This window comes from Carcharhinus amblyrhynchos, chromosome 20, assembly GCF_965287045.1.
Source record: "Carcharhinus amblyrhynchos chromosome 20, sCarAmb.v2.hapA, whole genome shotgun sequence".
In the NCBI taxonomy this organism is placed as follows: Eukaryota; Metazoa; Chordata; class Chondrichthyes; order Carcharhiniformes; family Carcharhinidae; genus Carcharhinus; species Carcharhinus amblyrhynchos.
Window position 1 is genome coordinate 39,731,053 of NC_137343.1, and position 23,520 is coordinate 39,754,572.

The following is a 23,520-nucleotide window of genomic DNA, read 5'->3' on the forward strand; positions in this document are numbered from 1 at the left end:
TTAGAAGACTTGAAGTGCAGAGCCTTGAGAAGGTAACTGTTAGTAAGCTAACAATGGAATAATTGCAAAGTGAAAACAAGGCATTTGATATTAAACTAAATACCACCATTTTTATTTTTCCAAGGAAAGCACCTTAAACCTGTCCATGGAGTCAGCAATTAGTCACAGAATCACAACTGTTACAGCACAGGAGGCCATTTGGTCCACAATGTCTGCACTAGCTGTCTGAGTAACTCACCTAGTTCCACTTCCCTGTCTTTTTCCCATCCTTTCCCTGTAACCATGCACATGAGAAAGAAGGGATGAATGTGGCATTCGGAAGGACAGCATTTTTCACGACAGCCCTAAGAGGAATGATCAAGAATACTGTTTTTGGGATAGATTATTTGCTCTGATGGAAGAAACGATTCTGCAAACATAGAAGTGCTTCCAGAGCCTGAAAACTCCAGTAGTGTGTGGATGATACATCGTATAGAATAAATTGTTAGTGACTGATGTCATTCCACAGAAACTATCATTCTGTCATCATCCTAATCATTTCTCAGAACATCTGAGATGATAACAGCATTTGTATCTGTTTAACTGGTTTCAGAACTAGGTTATTAAAGTAAGCAGAGGTTATGTATTCATAACTGTTTCAAAGTACACATGCATTCTCAATATTTGAAAAGGTTTCATCTTGCATCCCTGTCTGCTAAGTGCTTAAAGCCATTGTTACCATATTTTCACTCAACCCCTAGGTTAACCTTTTTGGGCCTGCTTGTCGAGCTTCCTGCTAGGTTTATTTTCCATGATGTCCTAATTGCCGCTGGTTGATAGTTCAATCTACATTACGAATACTAAACAACAAGGGCAATTGTCAAGACATCTATATCTTTGCTAGACAAAATTGCTTATCGGTATACAAGGCAACCTCATAGCTTTCCTCATTGCTTACTTGTGTCCTTTCTGGACAAGGCATCGTATTGGGATTCCCTCATCAATCTATTTAGCCAGACATAAAAAATCCCATGTAAAGAAGAAATTCTGCAAGTATACTGGCCAAAAGTAACTGGGTTATCGTGTGTATGGAACCTTATTGTGTGTGTGGTTGGCACAGTGACTGATTTTCACAAGTGACTCATTCATTGTGAAGGGCTTTGAGGAAGTTCTTGTTTGACTATAGGACATCATATAAGACAGTCATGTACTCAAGCCATCTGCCAAGATCTTTATCAGTAAGTTTGGGGTTTGTTTTGTGACCACGTGTCACTCAGGAGTTGTGTACTCTGCAGTTACGTACATACAAACTAAGAGCAGGAGGAGGCCATTTGGCCCCTTGAGTCTGCTCTGCCATTCCATAAGATCATGGCTGATCTGTTTGTGTTTCTAATTCCACATTCCCATTACCCCCAATAACATTTGATCCCCTTGCCTAACAAGAGTAAGTGGTATTCATCAATAGCACAATATTTCTAACAGATAAGCATGGGTACCCAGTGAAATAGTATTATAGAGTGTGTACTTTTGAATTGGATTCAAAGCTCATGGTAAAGCTGCACATATATCATAATGTGGTCTAAGAGATACTGGGTGGGATTCTCCAGCTGTGCTCACCCCAAGGCTAGAAAATCCCACCCATGGTCAACAAATCTTTGCATGGTCCATATCCTACCCACTACAATTCCTGTGGTGGGTGGGACAGGAAAATTGCAGCCACTGTTTTATGTATTGCTTGTCTGCTATAGGGAATTTTTCTCCCTTTCCCCGTTTCTTTGCCTGAAATTTTCAGACAAAGATCACCAAAACATCAAGGGATCTCAGTTAATAGTAGAAATGGCTTATGGGGTTGAATGGCTTACTTCCGTTCTTAAAACCCAATTGTGTTCCAGATTTTGTGTTATTAAGTAATACTAACATTGCCACACACGTCTTGAGAAATGTTCAGTAATATTGCATTCAACAGGTGAGGCCACACCAGATATTGTGTGCAGTTTTGGTGTCCTCCTCAGAGGAAGGATGTCCTTGCTGTGGAGGAAGTACAGCGAAGGTTTACCAGGCTGATTTCTGGGATGGCAGGTCTGTCATATGAGGAGAGACTAAGCCGGTTAGGATTGTAATCATTGGTGTTTAGAAGACTGAGATGGGATCTCATAGAAACTTGTAAAATTCTAACAGGATTAGACAGGGTGGATTCAGAAAGAATGTCCCCAATAATGGGGGAGTCCAGAACTAGGGGTCATAGTTTGAGGATAAGGGGTAAACCTTTTAGAAATGAGATGAGGAGAAATTTCTTCACCCAGGGAGTGGTGAATGTGTGGAATTCACTCCCACAGAAAGTAGCTGTGGTCAAAACATCGGGTGATTTCAAGAAGAAATTAGATATCACTCTTGGGGCTGAAGGGATAAGAGGGTGAAGCGGGGGCCTGGATATTGAATTTGGTTGTCAGCCACGATCATGATGAATGGTGGAGCAGGCTGGAAGGCCGAATGGCCGACTCCTGCTTCTAGTTTCTATTCCTAATGTACGATTATAAAACAGCTTGGAGTTGGGGAGCCAGGTATCAAACTGCAAATAGTCCACCTATATATGTCTATCTGCCTTTTCCCAGCTGATGTTTTCGGTACTGAGTGTCCATGAAGTACTCCAACTGCTGTGCCACAACACTCACACTTCCTCTGGCGTGGAAGCACAATTATATATGCAAGAATGTTGCAGGGATTAAAGCGGAGAGGGGAATCACATTAAAAAAAGTGGAAGTCGGGCTTCATGCCGTCAAATTGGATTCATACCCAAATTCAAATTCAGACCTAGAGCCACTTTTACCACAATACTTTGCTTGGAAAGGGAGATAATCAGTACAGTTTTTCTCAACATGCTTTTCGTGGTGATTTCTTGTGTTTTCCCCAGGTCAATGTCGGTGCTATCAATAGATTGCATTTGTTTTGCCTTAGAAAAGTTAACATTTTCCAGACAAGAAATGTCTCTGAAGCATCATGTGTAAACAGTCAATACTTAAAAGCCATCCGAAAAAGGATGCCTCCAACAAAACTGCCTGCTCTGAAAAAAAGAGTTCCTCGATCCGGAGAATAAATACAGATGGCAGTCAATGAGCTGTAGAAACAGTAAGTTCTTTAGAACTGGTCTCCAAGCAGTTTGGTCCAAGGACCGCGAGAGCTTCCAGACTCAAGGCCTCAGAATTGTCCTCGGGTGCAAGAAGGCCTGGTAAATTTGAGTCCACACAGTTTAGCCAAAAGTTTGCGCAGCTCGCGTGATAGCGACATCCATTATGAAGGACTGAATTTTCTGCATCATTCAAGTCCTGTAGGAACAGAATGAGAGAGCAAAATGTTTTTGTTAAGTGAAAGGCAGTATACATACTTTTAAAAGGATCCAGGTTAATAATTTGCAAACCTTATTGATCCATTGGGTAGAATTTTCCCGTCCTGCCCGCATTGGGAATCAGAGCAGGTGAGACATGGTCCATGAGGGGAGACAATGGCCTAATGGTATTATCACTAGACTATTAATTCAGAAACTCAGCTAATGTTCTCAGGACCCAGGTTTGAATCCTACCATGGCAGATGATGGAATCTGAATTCAATTAAAAATATCTGGAACAAAGATTCTACTTATGACCATGAAACTATTGTCAATTGTTGGAGAAACCCATTTGGTTCACTAATATCCTTTAGAGAAGGAAATCTGCCATCCTGTTCTGACCTACATGTGACTCCAGAGCCACAGCAATGTGGTTGACTCTCATCTGCCCTCCAAGGGCAACTAAAGATGGGCAATAAATACTGGCTAACCAGTGATGCCCATGTCTCACAAATGAATTTAAAAAATGGTCCGTTGATCTCGGGCAGGATTTCCTGATCTTGGGACAAGCGCAGCCAGAAAATCCCGCCTATGATGTGAGAGACCCACATTTCTTTATGCCAAATAAGATATAACAGATGGGATTTTCTGACCATGCTCGCCCAAAACTAGAAAGTCCCACCCGAGGTCAATGGACCTTTCCGCAGTGCTTCCCTCACCTGCTTCGATTCCCATGGGAAAATTCACCCCAGTGTGTTATCAATGTTCCAAAACTTTAAAATCCATCCAGGGCACATCCAGGAGAGTTTGCATATTGGTTTGATTCGAGGCAGGTACGTTTTGGCAAAGCCAAATCCATTTGGTCTCAAAACATGTCCTGTCACACAGGGTTGAGCTATGATCAGTTTCTACTACAATTGTCAATCCTTGATCTGACTTTCAAGAAAAGATTGGGAAATAAATATTCCAGGGTACACAACATTTCCAAACAAGAACAAGGCAGACAGAATGGAAAAGAAGGAGTAGCTCTGAAAATAAAGGATGACGTAAGGATGTCAGTGAGAAAGGATCTTGGCTCAGAAGATCAGGAAGTAGAATTTCTTTGGAGTGGAGTTTAGTAATAACAAGGGTCAGAAAAAGTTGATGGGAGTAGTATATAGGCCCCCTAACTATGGTTATATTGCTAGCCATGGTATTAGATGAAAAATAATTGGAATTTGTAATAAAGGCAAGGTAATAATGGGGGACTTTAATCTTCACATGGACAAATAAAAACAGCAAAGGCAATGTAGAAAATGAATTAATAGAATACTTTTGCAACAGTTACCTGGAACTATATGTCAATGAACCAACTAAGGATAAAGCTATTTCAAAGCCAGTATTACACAATGAGGGAGGGTTAATTAGTAATCTCATTGTTAAAAAAAACTCTGCTGGGAAATAATGATCAGGACATAATTATGTTCGTATTAAGTTAGAAAGTGACATTCTCTAGTTCCAAACAAGAACCTTAAAACATAAAACCCGGTGACGAGAGAGCTGGCAATAAATATATATGGGAAACATTTAAAGAAACAATTCAAAATCTTTAATACATTCCATTAAAAAACAAAAACTGAGCAAGAAAGATACATCTATGTCTTAAGATTTGTACAAGAGTGAAATTAATGGCAAAATTGGGTTAAAATAAAAAGTTTCTAACGTTGCAAAGAACTGTAGTATGCGTGAGAATTAAGGGAGTTGCCCAGAAATGGGCAAGGAAAGAGCTAATAAAAAAGACTAGAATGGGGATAAATTAGTCATGAATATGAAAACACAGACTGTAAGCCCTTTTGCCAGTATATAAGAAAAGAGAGTAGCTAAAGTAAACATCAGTCACTTAGAGGTAGAGACTGGAGAAATTGTCATGGGGCATAAGGAGATTGGAACAATATTAAACACATATTTTGTATCTTTATTTATTAGTCTCACAAGTAGAGTTGAATAATTTAAGATCGAGGGGAGGAGAAGAAGGAATTTCTTCACCCAGATGCTTGTGAATGTTTGGAATGATCTACCCCAGAGGATTGTAACTCTGAATCCTTGAATGTATTCCAAACACAGATTGATAGATTTTGATCTCTCGGGATGGGGGGGGGAATCAAGGAATTTTGGTGGGGTGGGGGGGGGGGGGGCAGAAAAATTGAGGTTAAGTTGAAGATTAGCTCTGATCATGTTGAATGGCAGACCATTCAAAAAAGTCATCAAGTTAGCCACAAGGAAGGCTTACATTAACACTGCAACGAAATTACTGTGAAATTCCCCTAGTCACCAAGGTCTGGTGCCTGTTCGGGTCAATGCACTAACCAGCATGTCGGAGGAAACCAGAGCACTCAGAGGAAACCCACGCAGACACAGGGAGAACATGCAAACTACACAGATAGTTACCCAAGCCAGGAATCAAACCAGGGTCCCTGGCGCTGTGAGGCAGCAGTGCTAACCATCGTGCCATACCATGTCCAGGGTCTAAATATTCTCCTTCTGCTCCTATTTCTTATGTTCTTAAAATACATGGAAAAAGAAAATCAGAATTATTTATACTTGCATTCAGCTCATTCAGTGTTTTGAGCAGACACACTCCGCAGGTTTCATTCTGAGTACTTCCTGAAGCAGTCACAGCTGAACAGTCAAGGGTGGATTCAGCAGGCTATAGATTCGGAAAATAAAAATCTCCCGTTAAACAGAAAACTCACACATTTCAACCAAAAATAAAGAATATTGGCTGATATATTGTACTGGAACAAAAGGGTGCAAATCTCGTGCCAAAATATGGAAATAAACTTAACCAATGCATTGGTCATCAAACACACTTTCTATAAAAATGTCCTTGTTAAATTTTTTTAAAACTGTTGCAACTAGCATTCTACGAGATGCCATCAGATGGCAGACTGCACAAATTGTTCAAAATGTGATAAATGCACCAAGTGCTAGGCTGATGAAGCTTCACATCTGAAATGATCAGTTTCAACTAAATATTCTGCAGATCCAGAGGGGTAGATTTACATGCTACAGCTGTGAATGCTTTGAGAGTCAGAATCCTGATTAATCCTATTAACACAACTTCTACTTCCTTTCTCCTAAAACACTTCCACATTCAGATTGGGCAAATATTTGCACTCCTTTTTATGATGCCAGATTTGCTCGCAGAATCTGGATACGAACATCCACTCAAACATAACCCTTTGACCAGACCTCCAGTTGCTGTACAATACTAGCAGTAAGTTTCACAGTGTCATAGAGTCATAGAGGTATACAGTCAGAAGTCTCACAACACCAGGTTAAAGTCCAATGGGTTTATTTGGTATCACAAGCTTTCAGAGCGCTGCTCCTTCATCAGGTGAACGTTTACCAGTGTGTTCATCACTCACCTGGTGAAGGAGCAGCGCTCCAAAAGCTTGTGATACCAAATAAACCTATTGGACTTTAACCTGGTGTTGTGAGACTTCTTACTGTGCCCACCCCAGTACAACACCAGCATCTCCACATCACAAAGGTTTAAAGCATGGGAACAGGCCCTTCGGCCCAGTTATTGCCATTAAGCTAGTGCTGGAGTTGGAATACTATACAGAGAAAGCATACCATACATAGAGAAGGAAAGGAGAGGGTGCAGAATGTAGTGTTACAGTCATAGCTAGGGTGTGGAGAAAGATCAACTTAATGCAAGGTAAGTCCATACAAAAGTCCAACAGCAGCAGGGAAGAAGCTGTTCTTGAGTCGGTTGGTACGTGACCTCAGACTTTTGTATCTTTTTTCTGACAAAAGAAGAGAGAATGTCCAGGGTGGCTGGAGTTGACACGGTTTCCATTTCTCACGATAAACATCTGTTTGCTCTGACTTGCCCCTTTTGTGAATTTCTGAAATGCAGCACGACCATTTCACTTGAACAGCATCCCTGATGAAAATGAAGCCACCTCCAGCCATAATGTTCTGTACTTTCTGACTTGCCTACCACAGTGGCATGGTGGTTCGCCCTGCTGCCTCACAATGCCAGGGATCCAGGTTCGATTCCCGGCTTGGGTCACTGTCTGTGTGGAGTCTGCACGTTCTCCCCGTGTCTGCGTGGGTTTCCTCCGGGTGCTCCGGTTTCCTCCCTCAGCCCGAAGCAGTCTTCCAAAAGCTCGTGATTCCAAATAAACCTGTCGGACTTTAACCTGAAGTTGTGAGACTTCTTACTGTGCCCACCCCAGTCCAACACTGGCACCTCCACTTCATGATTAGTTGCACTGGCCATGCTAAATTCTCCCTCAGTGTGCCTCAACAGGCACCAGAGTGTGGCAACTAGGGGATTTTCACAGTAACTTAATTGCAGTGTTAATGTAAGCCTACTTGTGACATTAATAAATAAACTTTAAAAACTAAAAATTAGAATCAACACCCTCTGGCCTCAAGCCTATTCTGAAGGCAGAGGAAGATGTATAAAGGGTAAAAATATGAAAAAGCAGAGAGCTGGAAGCCCACCTCAGATCCTTCAACTGGACTGGCAGTCAGAGTATTGTAATAGCTGACTTCTCCCTCCCCGCTGAAGGTTGCTGCTCCTTGTCTGCACTGAGGCACACACTGGAGACCAAACCTGGAGATTTCAGATCTATATGATTCAGCGAGACTTACTGTCTTTAACCAGATGAATCATCAAGGAACTCAACATTTCCATATTAATAACAATTGAACCAATGCCAAGCACCATTCCCACTCTTGATCACCATCTAGTGACTCCTGCTGGAAGGTGCATGTGTATGCAGACACTGGGTTCGGCTGTGATGTCCCCTCCCCCACCCACCCTGTCCATCCAACTGTCTGAATTGGCCGTCAAGGTTCACAAGATCAAGTAACCATCAAAAATATCCCAATAAAAGGAGTCAGGAGGCAAGAGGAGAAAATAAATACTGCGGGCCCAGCCAGTTCACTGTCACGGCCACAGTCTCTGGAGTACCTAAAGTAAAAGTTAATTTATTAGTCACAAGTAGGCTTACGTTAACACTGCAATGAAGTTACTGTGAAAATCCCCTAGTCGCCACACTCCAGCGCCTGTTCGGGTACACTGAGGGAGAATTTAGCATGGCCAATGCCCCTAACCAGCACGTCTTTCAGACTGTGGGAGGAAACTGGAGTACCCAGAGGAAACCCACGCAGACACGGGAAGAACATGCAGACTCCGTACAGTCACCCAAGCTGGGAATTGAACCCAGGTCCCTGGCGCTGTGAGACAGCAGTGCTAACCGCTGTGCCACCGCGCCACCCCATGCTGCCTACCTCATTGTTCCATCAGTGATTCTGCCATTTTTTTAATTTATATTAATGTACTGCTGCTGGAAGAAGTATTGTGCTATAACAAGGATTTTAACCCGTCTCCTTCAAATTATTTGCGCAGTGGGTAATTTGTACTCAAATATAAGACCAGTTTGACTTGTCCCAGTGTAAGTGCCGTAGACTCAGTATTTCAATCTCTGCTTCTTCACTCAGAGCAAGAAACAGGAGTTTGCGCAGACACCAACTCATGGAGGTAAATAATGACTTTGGAAAATGAAACTGGGCACATTCTGAAAAATATCCATGAATAATCAGGATCCATAATCAGCAACATAATATTCATCCATGGAAAGATGCACAATCAGCAAGAAGCCTTCCGTAAACCTGCAGTTATTTGTATTTTAGAAATTTTATTCTTGCAATGTCTACTTTACAGTTACAGCTCGATCCACTCCTCTTTTAATAACTGGACATCTTCACCTTTGTTCATTCTAAACGTAGAGGGTTCACAATGAAATATCTGGCCACATGCACACTCCATACTATCAATGCTTGAAAAATGTTTTCAAATGAGACCACCTTCTTTACAATATCTTCAAAATGTAGTGCTTCAAATAAACTGATAAAACAGTGCAATAAATGCTTTTATTAAAATAGCAAAGCAGTATCATTTAAACACACTTATAGAACAGCCACCGACAGGGATTTTTTACATTAACTCACCAGCATCCGTAACACAGAGGGGCTAAAAGAGATGAAAGCCTGCAGATTGTTCCAGATTATCTCAATGTCCCTCAGACTATGCTGAAGTGTTTCGTTGCTAATGTTTAGAGTTTTCATTCCACCTTCCACTCTCTTTGCCACACGGTACACCTCAGTAACACCTGGGAAATAAAACCAAAATTTAAAAAATTAGAGTATGATAATGCACTGGGTGGGCAAACATTCACTTGATATTACATGGACCTGTCAGTTTTCAAAGTTTTACCATTTTATTTTCATGATCTATTAAGTTATTATCTTGTTTGTTTATCACAGGACATCCAAGTTTCACAGTCACTGGAAGAAAATGATGCAGTTTGTTTGTTACATGACATCCCAGAACAGATTATCTGCAATTGGTATCTAAAGGCATCCAAGCTGTTCAATTTAAATAAACAATATAGAGTCATAGAGGTTTACAGCACCGAAGCAGGCCCTTTGGCCTAACTTGTCCAGTTTTCACCACTAACCTAGTCCCAATTGCCTGCATTTGGCCCATATCGCTCTATATCAATCTTATCCATGTAACTGTCTAAATGCTTTTAAAAGACAAAATTGTACCTGCCTGTGCTGCTCTCTCTGGCAGCTTGTTCCAGAACCTCACCACCCTCTGATGCCCACGGCATCACCCCCCCCGTGTCTAAGGAAAATTAGAAAGTTATGACCAGATGTCTCTGCAATTTCCACTCACTTCCCTCAGTACCCTCAGATGCATCTCAACTGGTCCTCATCAACTTTTAAGAACAGCGTCTCCTTATCAATTGTTTTTGTACTCATTCATGGGATGTAGGCTTTGCTGGCTGGGCCAGCATTTATTGCCCACCCCCAATTGCCCTTTAACTGAGTGGCTTGATGGGCCATTTCAGAGGGCAGTTAAGAGTTAAACACATTGCTGTGGATCTGGAGTCATATGTGGGCCAAACCAAGGAAGGACAGCAGATTTGCTTCCCAAAAGGACATTAGTGAATCAAATAAGGTTTTAATGAATATTTTAAATCCTTCAAATCCTTAAATCCTACATTTTTCCTTCCTTGGGAAAGTCAGGTGCAGAACTACTCATTTATAATTGGCCATCCCCCATTCCTCCCTGCACAAATCCCACATTTGCTCTTTAATCAACTCTACCCTACATGTTAATTCCTCGCCTCACTGTAATTTACTTGCAAGTTTGTACATCTTTCCTAATGGTTGTTGGCCCACAGGCTACATTGAGCAATGTGATTGCACCATTCTTGTTCCGTAGGTCTAGCCAAATACATTCTGTCCTCGACACCTCTGGAACATCCTCTTTCTCCAGCACTGCAATGTTTTCCTCCATGGATTTTGCCACCTCTCCTCCTTTCCCTGAACGTGCTGTATCCAGGAATATAATCCACAGTCCTGCCCTTCTTTGAGCCAGGCCTCTGTTATTGTCACATCATATTACCACATGACTATCTGTATCTGCAACTCAACCTTATTTACCACACTCAGCACATTCAGTGTCATCCTAATTTAAACTTCATTAGTTACTCTTGAAAGCTGACTCCAATTAATTTCTACCCTTCTCTCCCAATATCTTTTGCACTTGGGACTCCCTCTCTCAGATATTACCTGTGTGGGTTTCCCCCGGGTGCTCTGGTTTCCACCCACAGTCCGAAAGACGTGCTGGTTAGCTGCATTGGCCATGCTAAATTCCCCCTCAGTGTACCCAAACAGGCACCGGGGTGTGGCGACTCGGGGATTTTCACAGTAGTTTCATTGCAGTGTTAATGTAAGTCTACTTGTGACACTAATAAATAAACTTTAAACTCCTGGTTCCCGCACTCCTGCTAAACTAAACTAAACTTTCCCCAAAAACACCAGAAAGTCAGTACAGGGTACTGGTGAGGCTGCAGCTGGAGTACTGTGTGCAGTTTTGGTCGCCGCACTTGTGGAAGGATATACTGGCCTTGGATGGAGTGCAGAGGAGGTTCACTAGGCTGATACCGGAGATGAGGGGGTTGGACTATGAACAGAGACTAAATAGACTAGGTCTGTACTCGTTGGAGTTTAGAAGGATGAGGGGGGATCTTATAGAGACGTATAAGATAATGAAGAGGATGGATAGGGTAGAGGTAGAGAGATTCTTCCCGCTCAGAAAGGATAACAGGACTAGAGGGCACAGCCTCAAGATAAGGCGGGGGGCAGTTTAGATCAGAGTTGAGGAGGAAATTCTTCACTCAAAGGATAGTGAATCTCTGGAATTCTCTGCCCGTTGAAGTGGTGGGGGCTACCTCACTAAATATATTTAAGACACGGGTAGATAGGTTTTTGATAGACAAGGGAATTAAGGGTTATGGGGAGAAAGCGGGAAAGTGGAACTGATTCACTTCAGATCAGCCATGATCTTATTGAATGGCGGGGCAGGCTCAAAGGGCTAGATGGCCTACTCCTGCTCCTATTTCTTATGTTCTTATGTTCACCCCACAAGGAATTGGTGATGGCTCTGTTTACATGCAACCAGTCGCGACAGGACCCACCTACCCGAGAACAGATCCCAATGCTCCCAGAATCTGAAGTACTCTCCTTCCGGCCCACCTCCCCAACCACGCATTGATCTGCTTTATCTTTGCGTTTCTATACTCACCAGCGTGTTGGGCTAGGAATAAAACTGACAATTACTACTTTTGAAGTCCTGCTTGCTAATTTGTTCACCTAGCTCCCTAAACTCCGACCGCACTACCATACCCCTCTTTCTACCCACATTGTTGGTACCAACCTGAATCATGGCAGCTGGCAGTTCACCCCCACCCACCCACCCACCCACACCCTCAGGGGGGTTTGCAGAGAAGATTTTGAGAGATCTTACTCTAGAGTAAATCAAATGCCCTGTGAATTTGTTTGGATATAGACCTGGTCAACAGCCGAGCTTAAAGAGATACACATTTAAATTTTGATCGTCCTTTTGAATTTTTCAGCTCAGTTTTTCTGTCTGAACCATTGGGAAGATATTAATAAGCCCAGGAGATTCCCTGGATGGTCAGCAGTGAACAACACCCAGTATTCAGGGGCACTGTGCCAGGCTTAAGTGCCTCTTGTGTCTACCAAGGATAGTTAAGAATGGAACAGCTGTAAATCTACTATACGTCATTGCCATTGTTTACTTGCCCAACTGCTTTTTAACAAATGTGTCTGGCTGTTTGTAGCCTTCAGGCAAATGCTTGTGAAATGTTGCATTCCAAAATCAGTGAAGACGTCTTGAGGGCAAGTGATAAAATTAATAAACTGAGGGGTTTTTGTTTAATCCTTCAGTTCATAAGTTGATAAGACATAGGAGCAGAATTAGGCCATTCAGCCCATTGAGTCTGCTCCGCCATTCAATCATGCCTGATACGTTTCTCATCCCCACATTCCTGCCTTCTCCCCATAGCCCCTCAACCCATTACCAATTAAAAATCTGTCTAACCCCTCCTTAAATTTACTCAGTGTCCCAGCGTCCACTGCACCTCTGGGATAGCGAACTCCACAGATTCACAACACTTTGGGAGAAGTAGTTTCTCCTCAGCTCTGTTTTAAATTTGCTACCCCTTGTCCCAAGGCTATGACCTCTCGTCCTAGATAGAATGATCTAATTACTGGACGGGGAAAAAGCCTACCTTGGTTAATAACTCTGGCAGTAATTGAAACTGCATCACTGAAGAAAGTAAAACCTCAAACGGACAAGTCTTCACTTTGTTTCCTCGCATCAAAACATATTTTCAGTACAAGTTATTTTATCAGTATTGTTGGAGGAGTTAGGTGTAAAGTTAACCACAATTTGTGTTTCCTGTCACCAGAGTTTTCCTGATGATCCTATCCCTCTCCCTCCAAGACTAAACTCTAGTGGTCATTCTTCATACAAAAACCTTGACAGCAAATGATAGGACTATGGATTTTTCTCTGCCAAGTCTGAGCATGTTCACTGCCAACTTTGAGACATGTGCTTCTGGTTAGCAAACAGTAGCATTATGCCTGGCCTAGTTTCTCCTCCCTAGTTCAACAGTTCCAAGGCTAATTGTTCTCTGTCTCCAGCAAAGGGACGATCTTACGCAACATAGTCTGGCAATCAAATCTGAACATTACTCATCTACACACTGGTTTGACTGGCCCAGCAGTCAAGGAGCTCAACGTGACTGGAGAAGAGGGCAGACATAAACTTGGACAAGTATCTCCATAATTCTTCTGCTGCTCAACATGAACAGCACAGTTCAACACTACAAGAGGAAGTTAACATATTAAGTCAGAAGGCGCCACTTTCTTGATTTGCCATTAGAATTCTCTCCTATAAATGTATGTTTCTGTTCCCTCTCCATTTGATTACTGGCTGGGCCAACATTTATTGCCCATCCCTAATTTCCCTTGAAGCGAATGGCTTAGATCTAAGTCATTTAAGACTCAACCACATTGACGAGTTATATGTAGGCAGATCAGGTAAGAACAGCAGATTTCCTTCCCAAAAGTAATAAAATGGCAACAATTGGCAATGGTCTAAAGGCCATTCGACTTTTAATTCCAGATTTTTATTGAAATTAAATTTCACCATCTACCATGATGTGTTCAGGTGCGATTACTCCAATAGCCATGCCGCTATACCATCCCTAGGACTTCTAGAGTGCAGAAGGACGCTATTCAACTCACATCAACTCTCCAAAAGAGCAACCCACCCAGGCCTACCCCCCCATAGCTAATCCACCTAACCTACACACTTCTGGATTATGGGGGAAACCAGACCGACTGGTTACCAGTCCCAAATTACACATCTACTAAGTTTACTGAAGCTTATAGAATAGCATTCTCTGTAGAGTCAATTTCTTTTTAAATTCTTGTCCTCCTAGTTTGAAGCAGTCTTCTTTTCATTGGGTTCTTTACCCCTTCTCCCCTCCAAATTATTGCACCAATACCAGACAAGGGGTGGGGGGGGGGGTGTATATTTGACATACTCCTGGATCTCTTCCAACAGCACTCAGCCAGCCACCAGGAGGTGCTCAAGTACAGACCGAGGGCGCTTCCAGGTGCATAGGCAGAGGAGGTGGTCAAGGGCAAGATGATAATCTAAATACAGAAGTAGTTCAGAAAGAGGTTCAGGAAATATGTGGGGGAAATGTTCTGAAAATTGAAGCTTAATAGCACAGAAAAGATTGACCTTGCAGAATTGGGCCTGCACTTCTGCTGTCCACCAACCTTCCATTCATACTAATGAGATTCTTTTGATTCATTCTCCATTACCCACTGTGCACTGCAACTCCTCCTACCACCTTTGTGCAGCATTAAGCAATGGAGTTGTAGTAGTCTCCATGACAACCTGAATATGTTTATCTAGAAGGCGGCAATAGAACTTTCTCTTTTGTTTCAAAAGAATTGCTCAGTCGAAAACAGGATAGGAGAGTTAGTCATGGATCTGAGGAAAGTAAACAGAATCTGAAGCCAGTTAGACAAAACTCTTTGTGAGTCACAGAGAAAGTATTGTCTTAAAGTTACAACCGCCATTGGCGATACTTAACATCTTAATTATTAGTTTCTCATTAAAGTAAGTGTTTGTTTTTTTCCTCTCAAAAACAGTCTTTAACCCATTCAGAGTTTGAAAAGTTAAGTTAAGGTGAAGAGGGCCTAAGATTTATTTGAATGCATTCTTCCAGAGTGCTAACCTTATCATTTTCCTTTTACAGCAACTAGCCCCTTCTTTAATTAATCTGTCAATGATAGAAATAGTTCCAAATATCTGTCCTAAACTTCTGTGTTATAACCCTTAATCGGCATCCTCAGCTTATCAAAGATTTTTTTTCCATTTCTTTCTCTCTCCTATCAAGTATCCTGAATATGTTCCTTAAAAGAAGCAGCATGGAGGCATAGCTGTCTCACAGCGTCAGGGACCCAGGTCGAATTCCGGCCTCGGGTTACTATCCGGTGGAGTCTGCACGTTCTCCTCGTGTCTGCATGGGTTTCCTCCGGGTGCTCTGGTTTCCTCCCACTGTCTAAAGATGTGTGGGTTAGGTAGATTGGCCATGTTAAATTGCCTACACATCTTGGGACACTAATAGGCAATTTAGCATGGCCAATCACCTAACCAGTACACCTTTGGACTGCGAAAGGAAACTGGAGCACCCGGAGGAAACCCACAGAGGGAGAATGTGCAGACTCCACAGGGTAAATATGTGGGGTTACAGGGATAGGGCCTGAGTGGGACTGTTACCAGTGTCGTCTGAGCGGCCTCCTTCTGACTGTAGGAATTCTATGACAAAATTGTCTCAGAGACTAAGTATGTGAAATTTATCCCTTAATTGGCATTGCGACAAACAACATGATTTTACCATCTGCAGCTAATAACTGCAAGCGCTTTCAAAATCCCACTGAATTCCTGCTTGTACAGTCACGTACAGGGTGCCAAGAGGATCAGCATGTGCTGACCCAGCAGCAGTACCTTGCTTAGAGACGAAGAAAACATGTCCAACACGAGGGCTGCTGAGCCAATCCAGCAACAGAGATTGCTGTCTCTCCCCCCAAAAGCTGAATTTATATAGCAGCAGGAGAGAGACGGTCACTTCACAAAAAAATGGGAACGTCAACTTTGAAACAACAACAACTTGTTAGTTATATAGCACCTTACACATAATTAAAATGTCCGTCAGTGTTTCAAGTGCCAAACAACTAAGCCACAGGGGGTATTATTTTTATTCTATTAGTGTCACAAGTAGGCTTACATTAACACTGCAGTGAAGTTACTGTGAAAATCCCCTAGTCGTTACGCTCTGGCACCTGTTCAGGTACACCAAGCGAGAACTTAGCACGGCCAATGCACGTCTTTCAGACTGTGGGAGGAAAGAGGAGTAGCCGGAGGAAACCCACGCAGACACGGGGAGAACGTGCACAGACAGTGACCCAAGCCGGGAATCAAACCCAGGTCCCTGTGAGGCAGCAGTGCCAACCACTGGGCCACCATGATTTGGAGCAAGGAGAGAGTGGAGGGGAGGAGGAGGAGGGGAGGTTTAGGGAGTGAATTTTAAAGCTTAGCTCCCAGACAACTGAAGGCACGGTCACCAGTGGTACAACAATTAAAATTGGGGATGCAGAATCTTGCACTGGAGCAACACAGAGATCGTAAAAGGTTGTGGGGCAGGAGGAAGCTACAGAGGTGGGAGGTGGTGAGGGCATGGAGGGATATCAAAACAAGAACGAGAATCTCTTTTTAAAATATTGGCAAACTTGAAGCCAGTCAGTTACGGAGCTGAGGAATTATGGGTGAGCTGGACTTGGTGCAGGTTAGGATATGGATGTCAAGGTTCAGGATAAGCTCAGGTTTCTACAGCAAGCAAGAATGGGGGGAGGGGGTGGGAGGTAGTGGTGGTGAGGGGTAGGAGAGCAGTGGAATAGTTAAGTCTGGAGGAGGCAAAGGCACGGATGAGGGTTTCAGTAGCAGGTGAATGGAGACAGGCAAGGTTATTGCTGCTTCTGGGGCAAGTGGAACCCGTGTCAGGAAGTAGATATTGGAAACAGGGCAAGCTCCCAGTGAAAATTTATTGGGTGCTGGAATTTTTTTTAAGAAATAGAATCCCGACATCGAGTCTGCATCAACTCTCCAAAAGAACATCTTGCCCAGGCCCCTGCCCTCACCCTATCCCTGTAACCTCACATGTTCCCCATAACTAATCCATATAACCTACACATCTTGTGACGCTAAGGGGCAATTTAGTATGACCAAAAAACCTAACCCCACATCTTTGGAGTTTGAGAGGAAACCGGAGCACGCGGAGGAAACCCACAGCGGGAGAACATGCAGACTCCACAGACTGTCACCCAAGGCTGGAATTGAACTTATGTACCTGGCACTGTGAAGCAACAACGCGAACCATTGCACCACCATACCATCCTTACTCTGCCACCATGCCAGAGTTTCTCTGGAATACCAAAAAAATCTACTCATTGCTAAATCTCCTTGTTGTCAGGGCTATCTGTAAAGCCCAATGGTGAAGGGTCACCCACCTGAGATGTAAGCGGTTCCTTGTGGAGACAGCAGTACTTCACTGCACACTGACGGTTTGCTGATGGCACACAGGGTATCATTTGCAGCTCTAATAACCTAGAAAGATCCACAACCGAGATAAATGTTTACCTTTGAACAATTCGATTACACAGGTGTACAGTTAGACATTCAAGTTCCTTGCTATGGACAAGACTGTGCTGGGAGTCTTACATATAGGAATACATCTGTTTTTAGGCTCAAAGGTAGTAGTTAGGGTGGGTACTCATGTTGATTACCTTTTTGCATTGTTAACCGGAGCACTGTGTCAACAAGAACAATAACAACTTCCATTAATATAGCATCTCCAGCACAGTAAAACATCCCAAGCCACTTCATCTGTGCATAGCCTGACTCAAGTTGACCCTAAGCCATTTAAGGTGACATTAGGACAGTTGACCAAACTTGGCCATGAAGGCAAGAGCGGTTATGAAGAAGGGTCAGGAGCCTGAAGTACTCTGAATCCCTACAATGCAGAAGGAGGCCATTTGGCCCATTGAGTCTGCACCGAGTCTCCGGCAGAGCATCTTACCCAGACCCTAGAAATCAATCCCGGATTCCTGGCGCTATGAGGCAGCAGCGCTAACCATTGTGTCACCATGCTGCCCTGGTTTATTGCTGGACCTGAAGTGGGTAGGCAAATTGGAAAAAAATCCCCTACTCAGCCCGCCCACCTTGAGAGATAGGGGCACGCACACACACACACACACACACACACACAGGAGCCAGGCTAGCCGAGGCATGAAGAAGCGCAGAGGCAGCCACAGTGGTGCCAGTACAGATGCAGGCCCTTTAAAAGGTATGCCTTGGCACCTTGGGACTTTGTCCCAGCTAAGATCAAGACACAAAGGCCATCCAGCCTTCACATCCTCGCACCCTCCAAACACTCCCCACCAAGGCATCTCCCACTCCCATGGGACCTCACACTCCTCTAACACTCCCTTCATGCCCCATGCCAAGCTCTACTTTTCCATCCTGTATCATTCCATACCACCCTATCCACTTACTGCATCCCCTCTATGCTAAGCTATGGCACATCCATCCCCATCGACCCACTGTACACTTTTGAGAACTAATGAACACTGTAGTGTAAAGTGAAATTTTTTTTAAAAACTTTGAAATAAAGTCATTAATTAAGAAGACCCCACCCCTTAAAAATTCTGAAGTACAAGCTGATAAAAGTGTCATGCAAGCCCTTTGAGAACCACAAACCCTAGAAACTATTTAACTTGTAGAAGGAAACACAGTGAATTTGATTTCAGAGTCTGAATTGTGAATCAAACATTACTTCCTCTGCAGAACAGGTGTCGTAGTGTGCGAGTAGCTGTCTGGGCTGGTAAATGCCACGTGACTTCCTCCTGGTTCTGCTGATCTGACCTGACTACCATGAGGACAGAGGGGTCCAGGTCAGGTCTTATCGAAATCCAGATGCCAGCTTTCATACTCAAATGCAAAAAGGAAGCAGCTGGCTTGGCTTTGTGTAGACTCAGAGATGGTCAACACAGGGAAAAAGGCTGTTCTCTGTTAGCTGTCAGGGAGAAGGATGGTAGGAACACACTCCCTGGTTGAAGAGATGGCATCCACTGAAATGCACGGCGGGAGATTCACCCAAATGGCCTTGGAAGAAGGAAGCAGCAGAATGGGCCTGGCAGCGGGAAGTCAATTCGGATTAAGGAAAATGACTTTCGACAACACCGGATATTATGACTCAGTGAAATTGGGAAAAGTTAACCTGTTGGAAACAGGGTGTAACTTTGGATTAGCTCCTGTGAAAACTACACCATCCTCTCTGCAGAACTGTAAAGTGTCAGTGCAAATGTGGGATTTTTGGTCCACTTAGGAAGTTAAGGATTTATTATTTCTGTAGCTTAGTGTAGGAGTTGCCTACTAAATAATTTTTAGTCAATATTGCTTTCAGTGTGTTTATTTTTCCACGGGCAAAGTGAAATCTTGTGTGGTTCTTTAAGTCAATCACTGGGATCTCAGATCTCTCTTTAAAAAGTTCGTAGTTGCTACGGGGATCGTAACAACATTGATAGGCTGGTGAGCCAGAGTGGACACCCACAGTTTCCATTCCTGTCATCATTACAGCTGAGATCCAGAAACAGTTGATGATGGATACTGTCCAAGACACAGTTTATTCGTGCCTCTGTTATAATGTGCCAGTATCAGCACAGGTGCAGAATGTTTGTTACTGACCACACACAACTTTAAATTTGCTTCAAAAAGTTCAGACAGTAAGGAAAGATTCCCACCGATTTTATGAAATTTAAATATATCTTTTTAAAGAAATGCTCTTTCGTATCAAAAACAGAAAATGGTGGAAAATCTCAGCAGGTCTGACAGCATCCGTGGGGAGAGAATAGAGCCAATGTTTCCAGTCTAGCTGACCCTTCATCAGAGCCAGCCAATATTAATAATTAATATAATTAATCATTATATTATTTGGGCAGCATGGTGGCACAGTGGTTAGCACTGCTGCCTCACAACCTCAGGGAGCTGGGTTCAATTCCCACCTTGAGTCACTGTCTGTGTAGAGTTTGCACATTCTCCCCGTGTCTGCGTGGGTTTCCTCCGGGTACTCCAGTTTCCTCCCACAGTCCAAAGACGTGCAGGTCGGGTTGATTGGCCACGTGAAATTGACCCTAGTGTCAGGGGGACTAGCAGGGTAAATATGTGGGGCTAAGAGGATAGGGGCTGGGTGGGATTGTGGTCCGTGCAGACTCAATGGGCTGAATGGCCTCCTTCCGTACTTTAGGGATTCTATGATTATATTTGAGAAACCTGAACTCCAGGCTCACATTCCACTTGCCCAAATCCCAAATAATCCTTTGCAAAGAGCCAGCCTTAAGCCATTCCGAGGTGCGGCAGGATGCCACTGGGGATTAACCGACAAAATCAGTAATCTAACTTTTCAAAAGTTCATTCATGAGATGTGGGCATCTGGCTGGGCCAGCATTTATTGTCCATCCCTGTGGGCATTTAAGAGTCAGCCATATTCCTGTGGATCTGGAGTTACATGTAGGCCAGACCAAGTGAGGACAGCCGATTTCCTTCCCTAAAGGACATTAATGAACCAGATGGATGTTTACAATGATCGACAATGGTTTCATGGCCATCGTTAGACTTTATAAGACCAGATTTTTGCTAAATTCAAATTTCACCATCTGACAGGGGGGATTTGAATCCAGATCCCCAGAGCATTACATTGGGTCTCTGGATTAAGAGTCCAGTGACAACACCACTACCTCTTTGAGCTAACACAAGGCATTGGCAAACTTCCTGAAACATGCCCAGTTAGGGTGACCTTACCAACTCAAAAGAAAAGGCCCACAATGTTAACAATATAGTCTTCTTTTAGAGACTAGCAAATTTTTAGTTTGGTATTATATTGATCTGAGGACTCAATAGTTTACCCACATCCATCAACAATTGGGATGAGACTGTAAAACTGATGCGACTCATTTACACAATTTACTTAAGGCAAGAGGTTTTTTTAAAAATTTATTAACATGAAATAAAAATGATGCCTCATATTTTTTAAACTTAAAAAAAGCACCAGACAATCAATTTATAAAAGAAGCACCTCTGATTGTAGAATACACAAATCAGATAAAACTCCTATTGCTCTATCCTCCAAGTGGAAACTGATATCACCATTGAGTATCCTTCAAACAAAATATTTGGGCCTCAGCATTAGAGGAGAAATATTACCAAAAAAAGTAGAAGTCAATGCAACTATTAAAATAAAGATTTTGTAATTTACCTTATAAATACTGTTGAGGCATCTCTGCAATGTGTTTACTTTGGCTTCCATGCTGCACAGACACACAACTGTCAAAATGCAAATCAAAATATTTTTTAATTAATAACAGATGGGGATTACAATGGAACACTTAATTCAGGTTAGAATTGCTACAGGGGTCCAGAAATGGTTAAACACCTTGGATGGATGCCCAAAACCCCTGCCGGGGTGGGAAGCAGGAGTGTTTCCTGCTGCAGAGCCCAACGGGAAACCATGCCATCTCCTCCAGGCCCAATCTCACTGATTATACACACAGGAGTTTTGCACCATATCCCGCGGCATGGTGGCTAATATCTTGTCATCATACCTAGATGCCGCATTGAAAGGATGCCCAATATCACTGACCTCACCACTGAAGGAAGAAGATGGACCTCCTGAAAAAGACAATGGATCTCCAGGAACACGGAGGTCCATCTTCCAGCCTCCTCGATGACATTAAATCTGAAAGATCCACCTGTAGGCGCTCCCCTCCCCCCCCCCACTGCTATGGTGTCCTGGGGTCCATGGTTGAACTCCATCCTGAACACTGGAGGCAGCCCCAGGTGTTGTTCACATGACCTGTGCATGCCACATTGTTCCAAACATGCAAGGTGATGCATTTGGGAAGACAAACAAGGTAAGGGAACACACAATGAACGGTAGGTTGCCAGGTGGTAGAGGACCAGAGGAATCTTGGGGTGCATGTCCACGTATCCTTGTAGGTAGCAGGACAAGCATGTAAGAAGGCATATGGGATATTTCAAAGCATAGAACGTAACAGCAGGGGGTTGTGACAAAGTTGTATAAAACACTGTTTAGCTAGACTGCAATTCTGTTCGCCACACTATAGGAGGGATGTGATTGAACTAGAAAGGGTGCAGAGGAGATTCAGCAGGACGTTGCCTGGGCTGGAGAGTTTCCGCTATGAAGAGAGGCCAGTTAGGCAAAATGAGGGACATAGATAGGGGAGATAGGAGGAAACTACTCTTAGTAGAAAAGTCAATAACCACGGGGCATAGAAAGAAGGAGCAGAGGTTTAGAGGGGACTGGAGGAAAGATGTTTTCACCCAGAGGGTGATAGGAATCTGGAACTCACTGCCTGAAGGGGTGATAGCGGCGGGAGCCCTCAACATGTGAGAAGCATTTAGATGAAGACTTGAAACGCTATGGCTTATCAACCGAATGCTGGAGAATGGGATTGGGATAGATAGGTGCTTGATGGTTAGCTCATATATGATGGGCCAAAAGGTCCGGTTTCCTTGCGGTGAAATCCAGACTCAGCATTTTCGGGACTGGTGCGTTTTCCAGCTGACATCACGGAGAATCGGGCCCCAGGTGGAAAAGCCCAGTTGAGCCTTCATCTGCATCCTGCTTGCAGGATGTAAATCAGCTTCATGCCGGTCTACAGCACAAACTTTACACTGGCGTAAAGCCATTTTCTAGACTTGGACCGAATTCTACTATCCCTCCCCCGCCCCGCCCCCCCTCCCCCCCACCGCACAGAAAGCAGAGCTTAACAAAGCAACTCAGGCAAAGTTTCCTTTTAAACAAAATCTGAAACAATAAGCGATTCTGTGCTGCCGGTGGATAATTTATGTCACAACATCATGTCTAATTGCTAAAAATGTTACTGTTCAAATCATGTCTCGAGGGGTTAGAATACAAAGTGGTGGAAGTAATGCTACGATACTTAAGGTTGGGTTTGACCCTATTCAGTTCAGTTGCTGCACCCTCTGGTATGATATATTGGCCTTGGTGGCATAGGGCCAAGGGTGGTGTAGTGGTATTGTCACTGGCCTAGTAATCCAGTGACTCAGTTTAACAGGGAACGCGGCAGATAGTGAAATTTGCATTTGGTAATAATCTGGAATTAAATGTCCACTGATGACCATGAAAACATTGATGATTGTTATAAAAGCCTATCCAGTTCACTCATGCCCGCTTAGGGTTGGAAATCTGCCATCCTTACTCGGATTCACCTACGTGTGACTCCAAACGCAATGTGGTTGGCTCTTAAAATGCCCCTTTAAATGGACTGAGAGCGGTAGAAGTGGGTAATAGCCATTGATGCCAACACCCCATTTAAGAATTTTAAAATAAATTCACCAAAATAGAAGCTAAAAAGGTTAAATCATGATGAAAAGTTTCATAGATTAGACACGCCTTGCCTTGAGTAAAGAAGAGTAAGGGGTAAGACCAAAGTGACTAAAATAATGAAAAGAATTGATAGAGAAACATAATTCCCTTCCTGGAGGAGTCTGGAATAACAGGGTATAAACTTAAAATTGCAGAAAGGGCAACGTCAGTTGTAAAGTATCCTAAGGTAAGATGTTGTAAAGAAGGCCTACTCGCTTTAATTACTGGGAGGGTTCT

General features: G+C 43.3%; 1 protein-coding gene across 2 annotated transcripts; it reads right to left on the reverse strand.

Annotated features, from left to right (window-relative positions):
* Positions 1 to 107: 107 nt before the first annotated feature.
* LOC145355936 (synergin gamma-like) lies at positions 108 to 21,192 on the reverse strand. 2 transcript variants are annotated; one of them, XM_080208435.1, is made up of 5 exons: positions 21,130 to 21,192; positions 17,327 to 17,423; positions 9,311 to 9,471; positions 5,882 to 5,987; positions 108 to 3,302 (listed from the first exon to the last, which is right to left on the reverse strand). In XM_080208435.1, the coding sequence occupies exons 1-5, from the start codon at positions 21,178 to 21,180 to the stop codon at positions 3,292 to 3,294; spliced, it is 426 nt and encodes a 141-aa protein (XP_080064561.1). In that variant the 5' UTR covers positions 21,181 to 21,192; the 3' UTR covers positions 108 to 3,291. The 2 variants fall into 2 exon arrangements, with proteins under 2 accessions (XP_080064561.1, XP_080064560.1); XM_080208434.1 differs by lacking the exon at positions 5,882 to 5,987.
* Positions 21,193 to 23,520: the final 2,328 nt, after the last annotated feature.

Excerpts from the sequence above, each read along its gene's own strand:
- LOC145355936 (XM_080208434.1), bottom strand. The coding sequence starts at position 21,180 with ATGGAAGCCAAAGTAAACACATTGCAGAGATGCCTCAACAGTATTTAT. Across the intron at positions 17,424-21,129 it reads GCCTCAACAGTATTTATAAG|GTTATTAGAGCTGCAAATGA; the intron begins GTAAATTACAAA and ends GGATCTTTCTAG. Across the intron at positions 3,303-9,310 it reads CCTCTGTGTTACGGATGCTG|GACTTGAATGATGCAGAAAA; the intron begins GTGAGTTAATGT and ends CTGTTCCTACAG.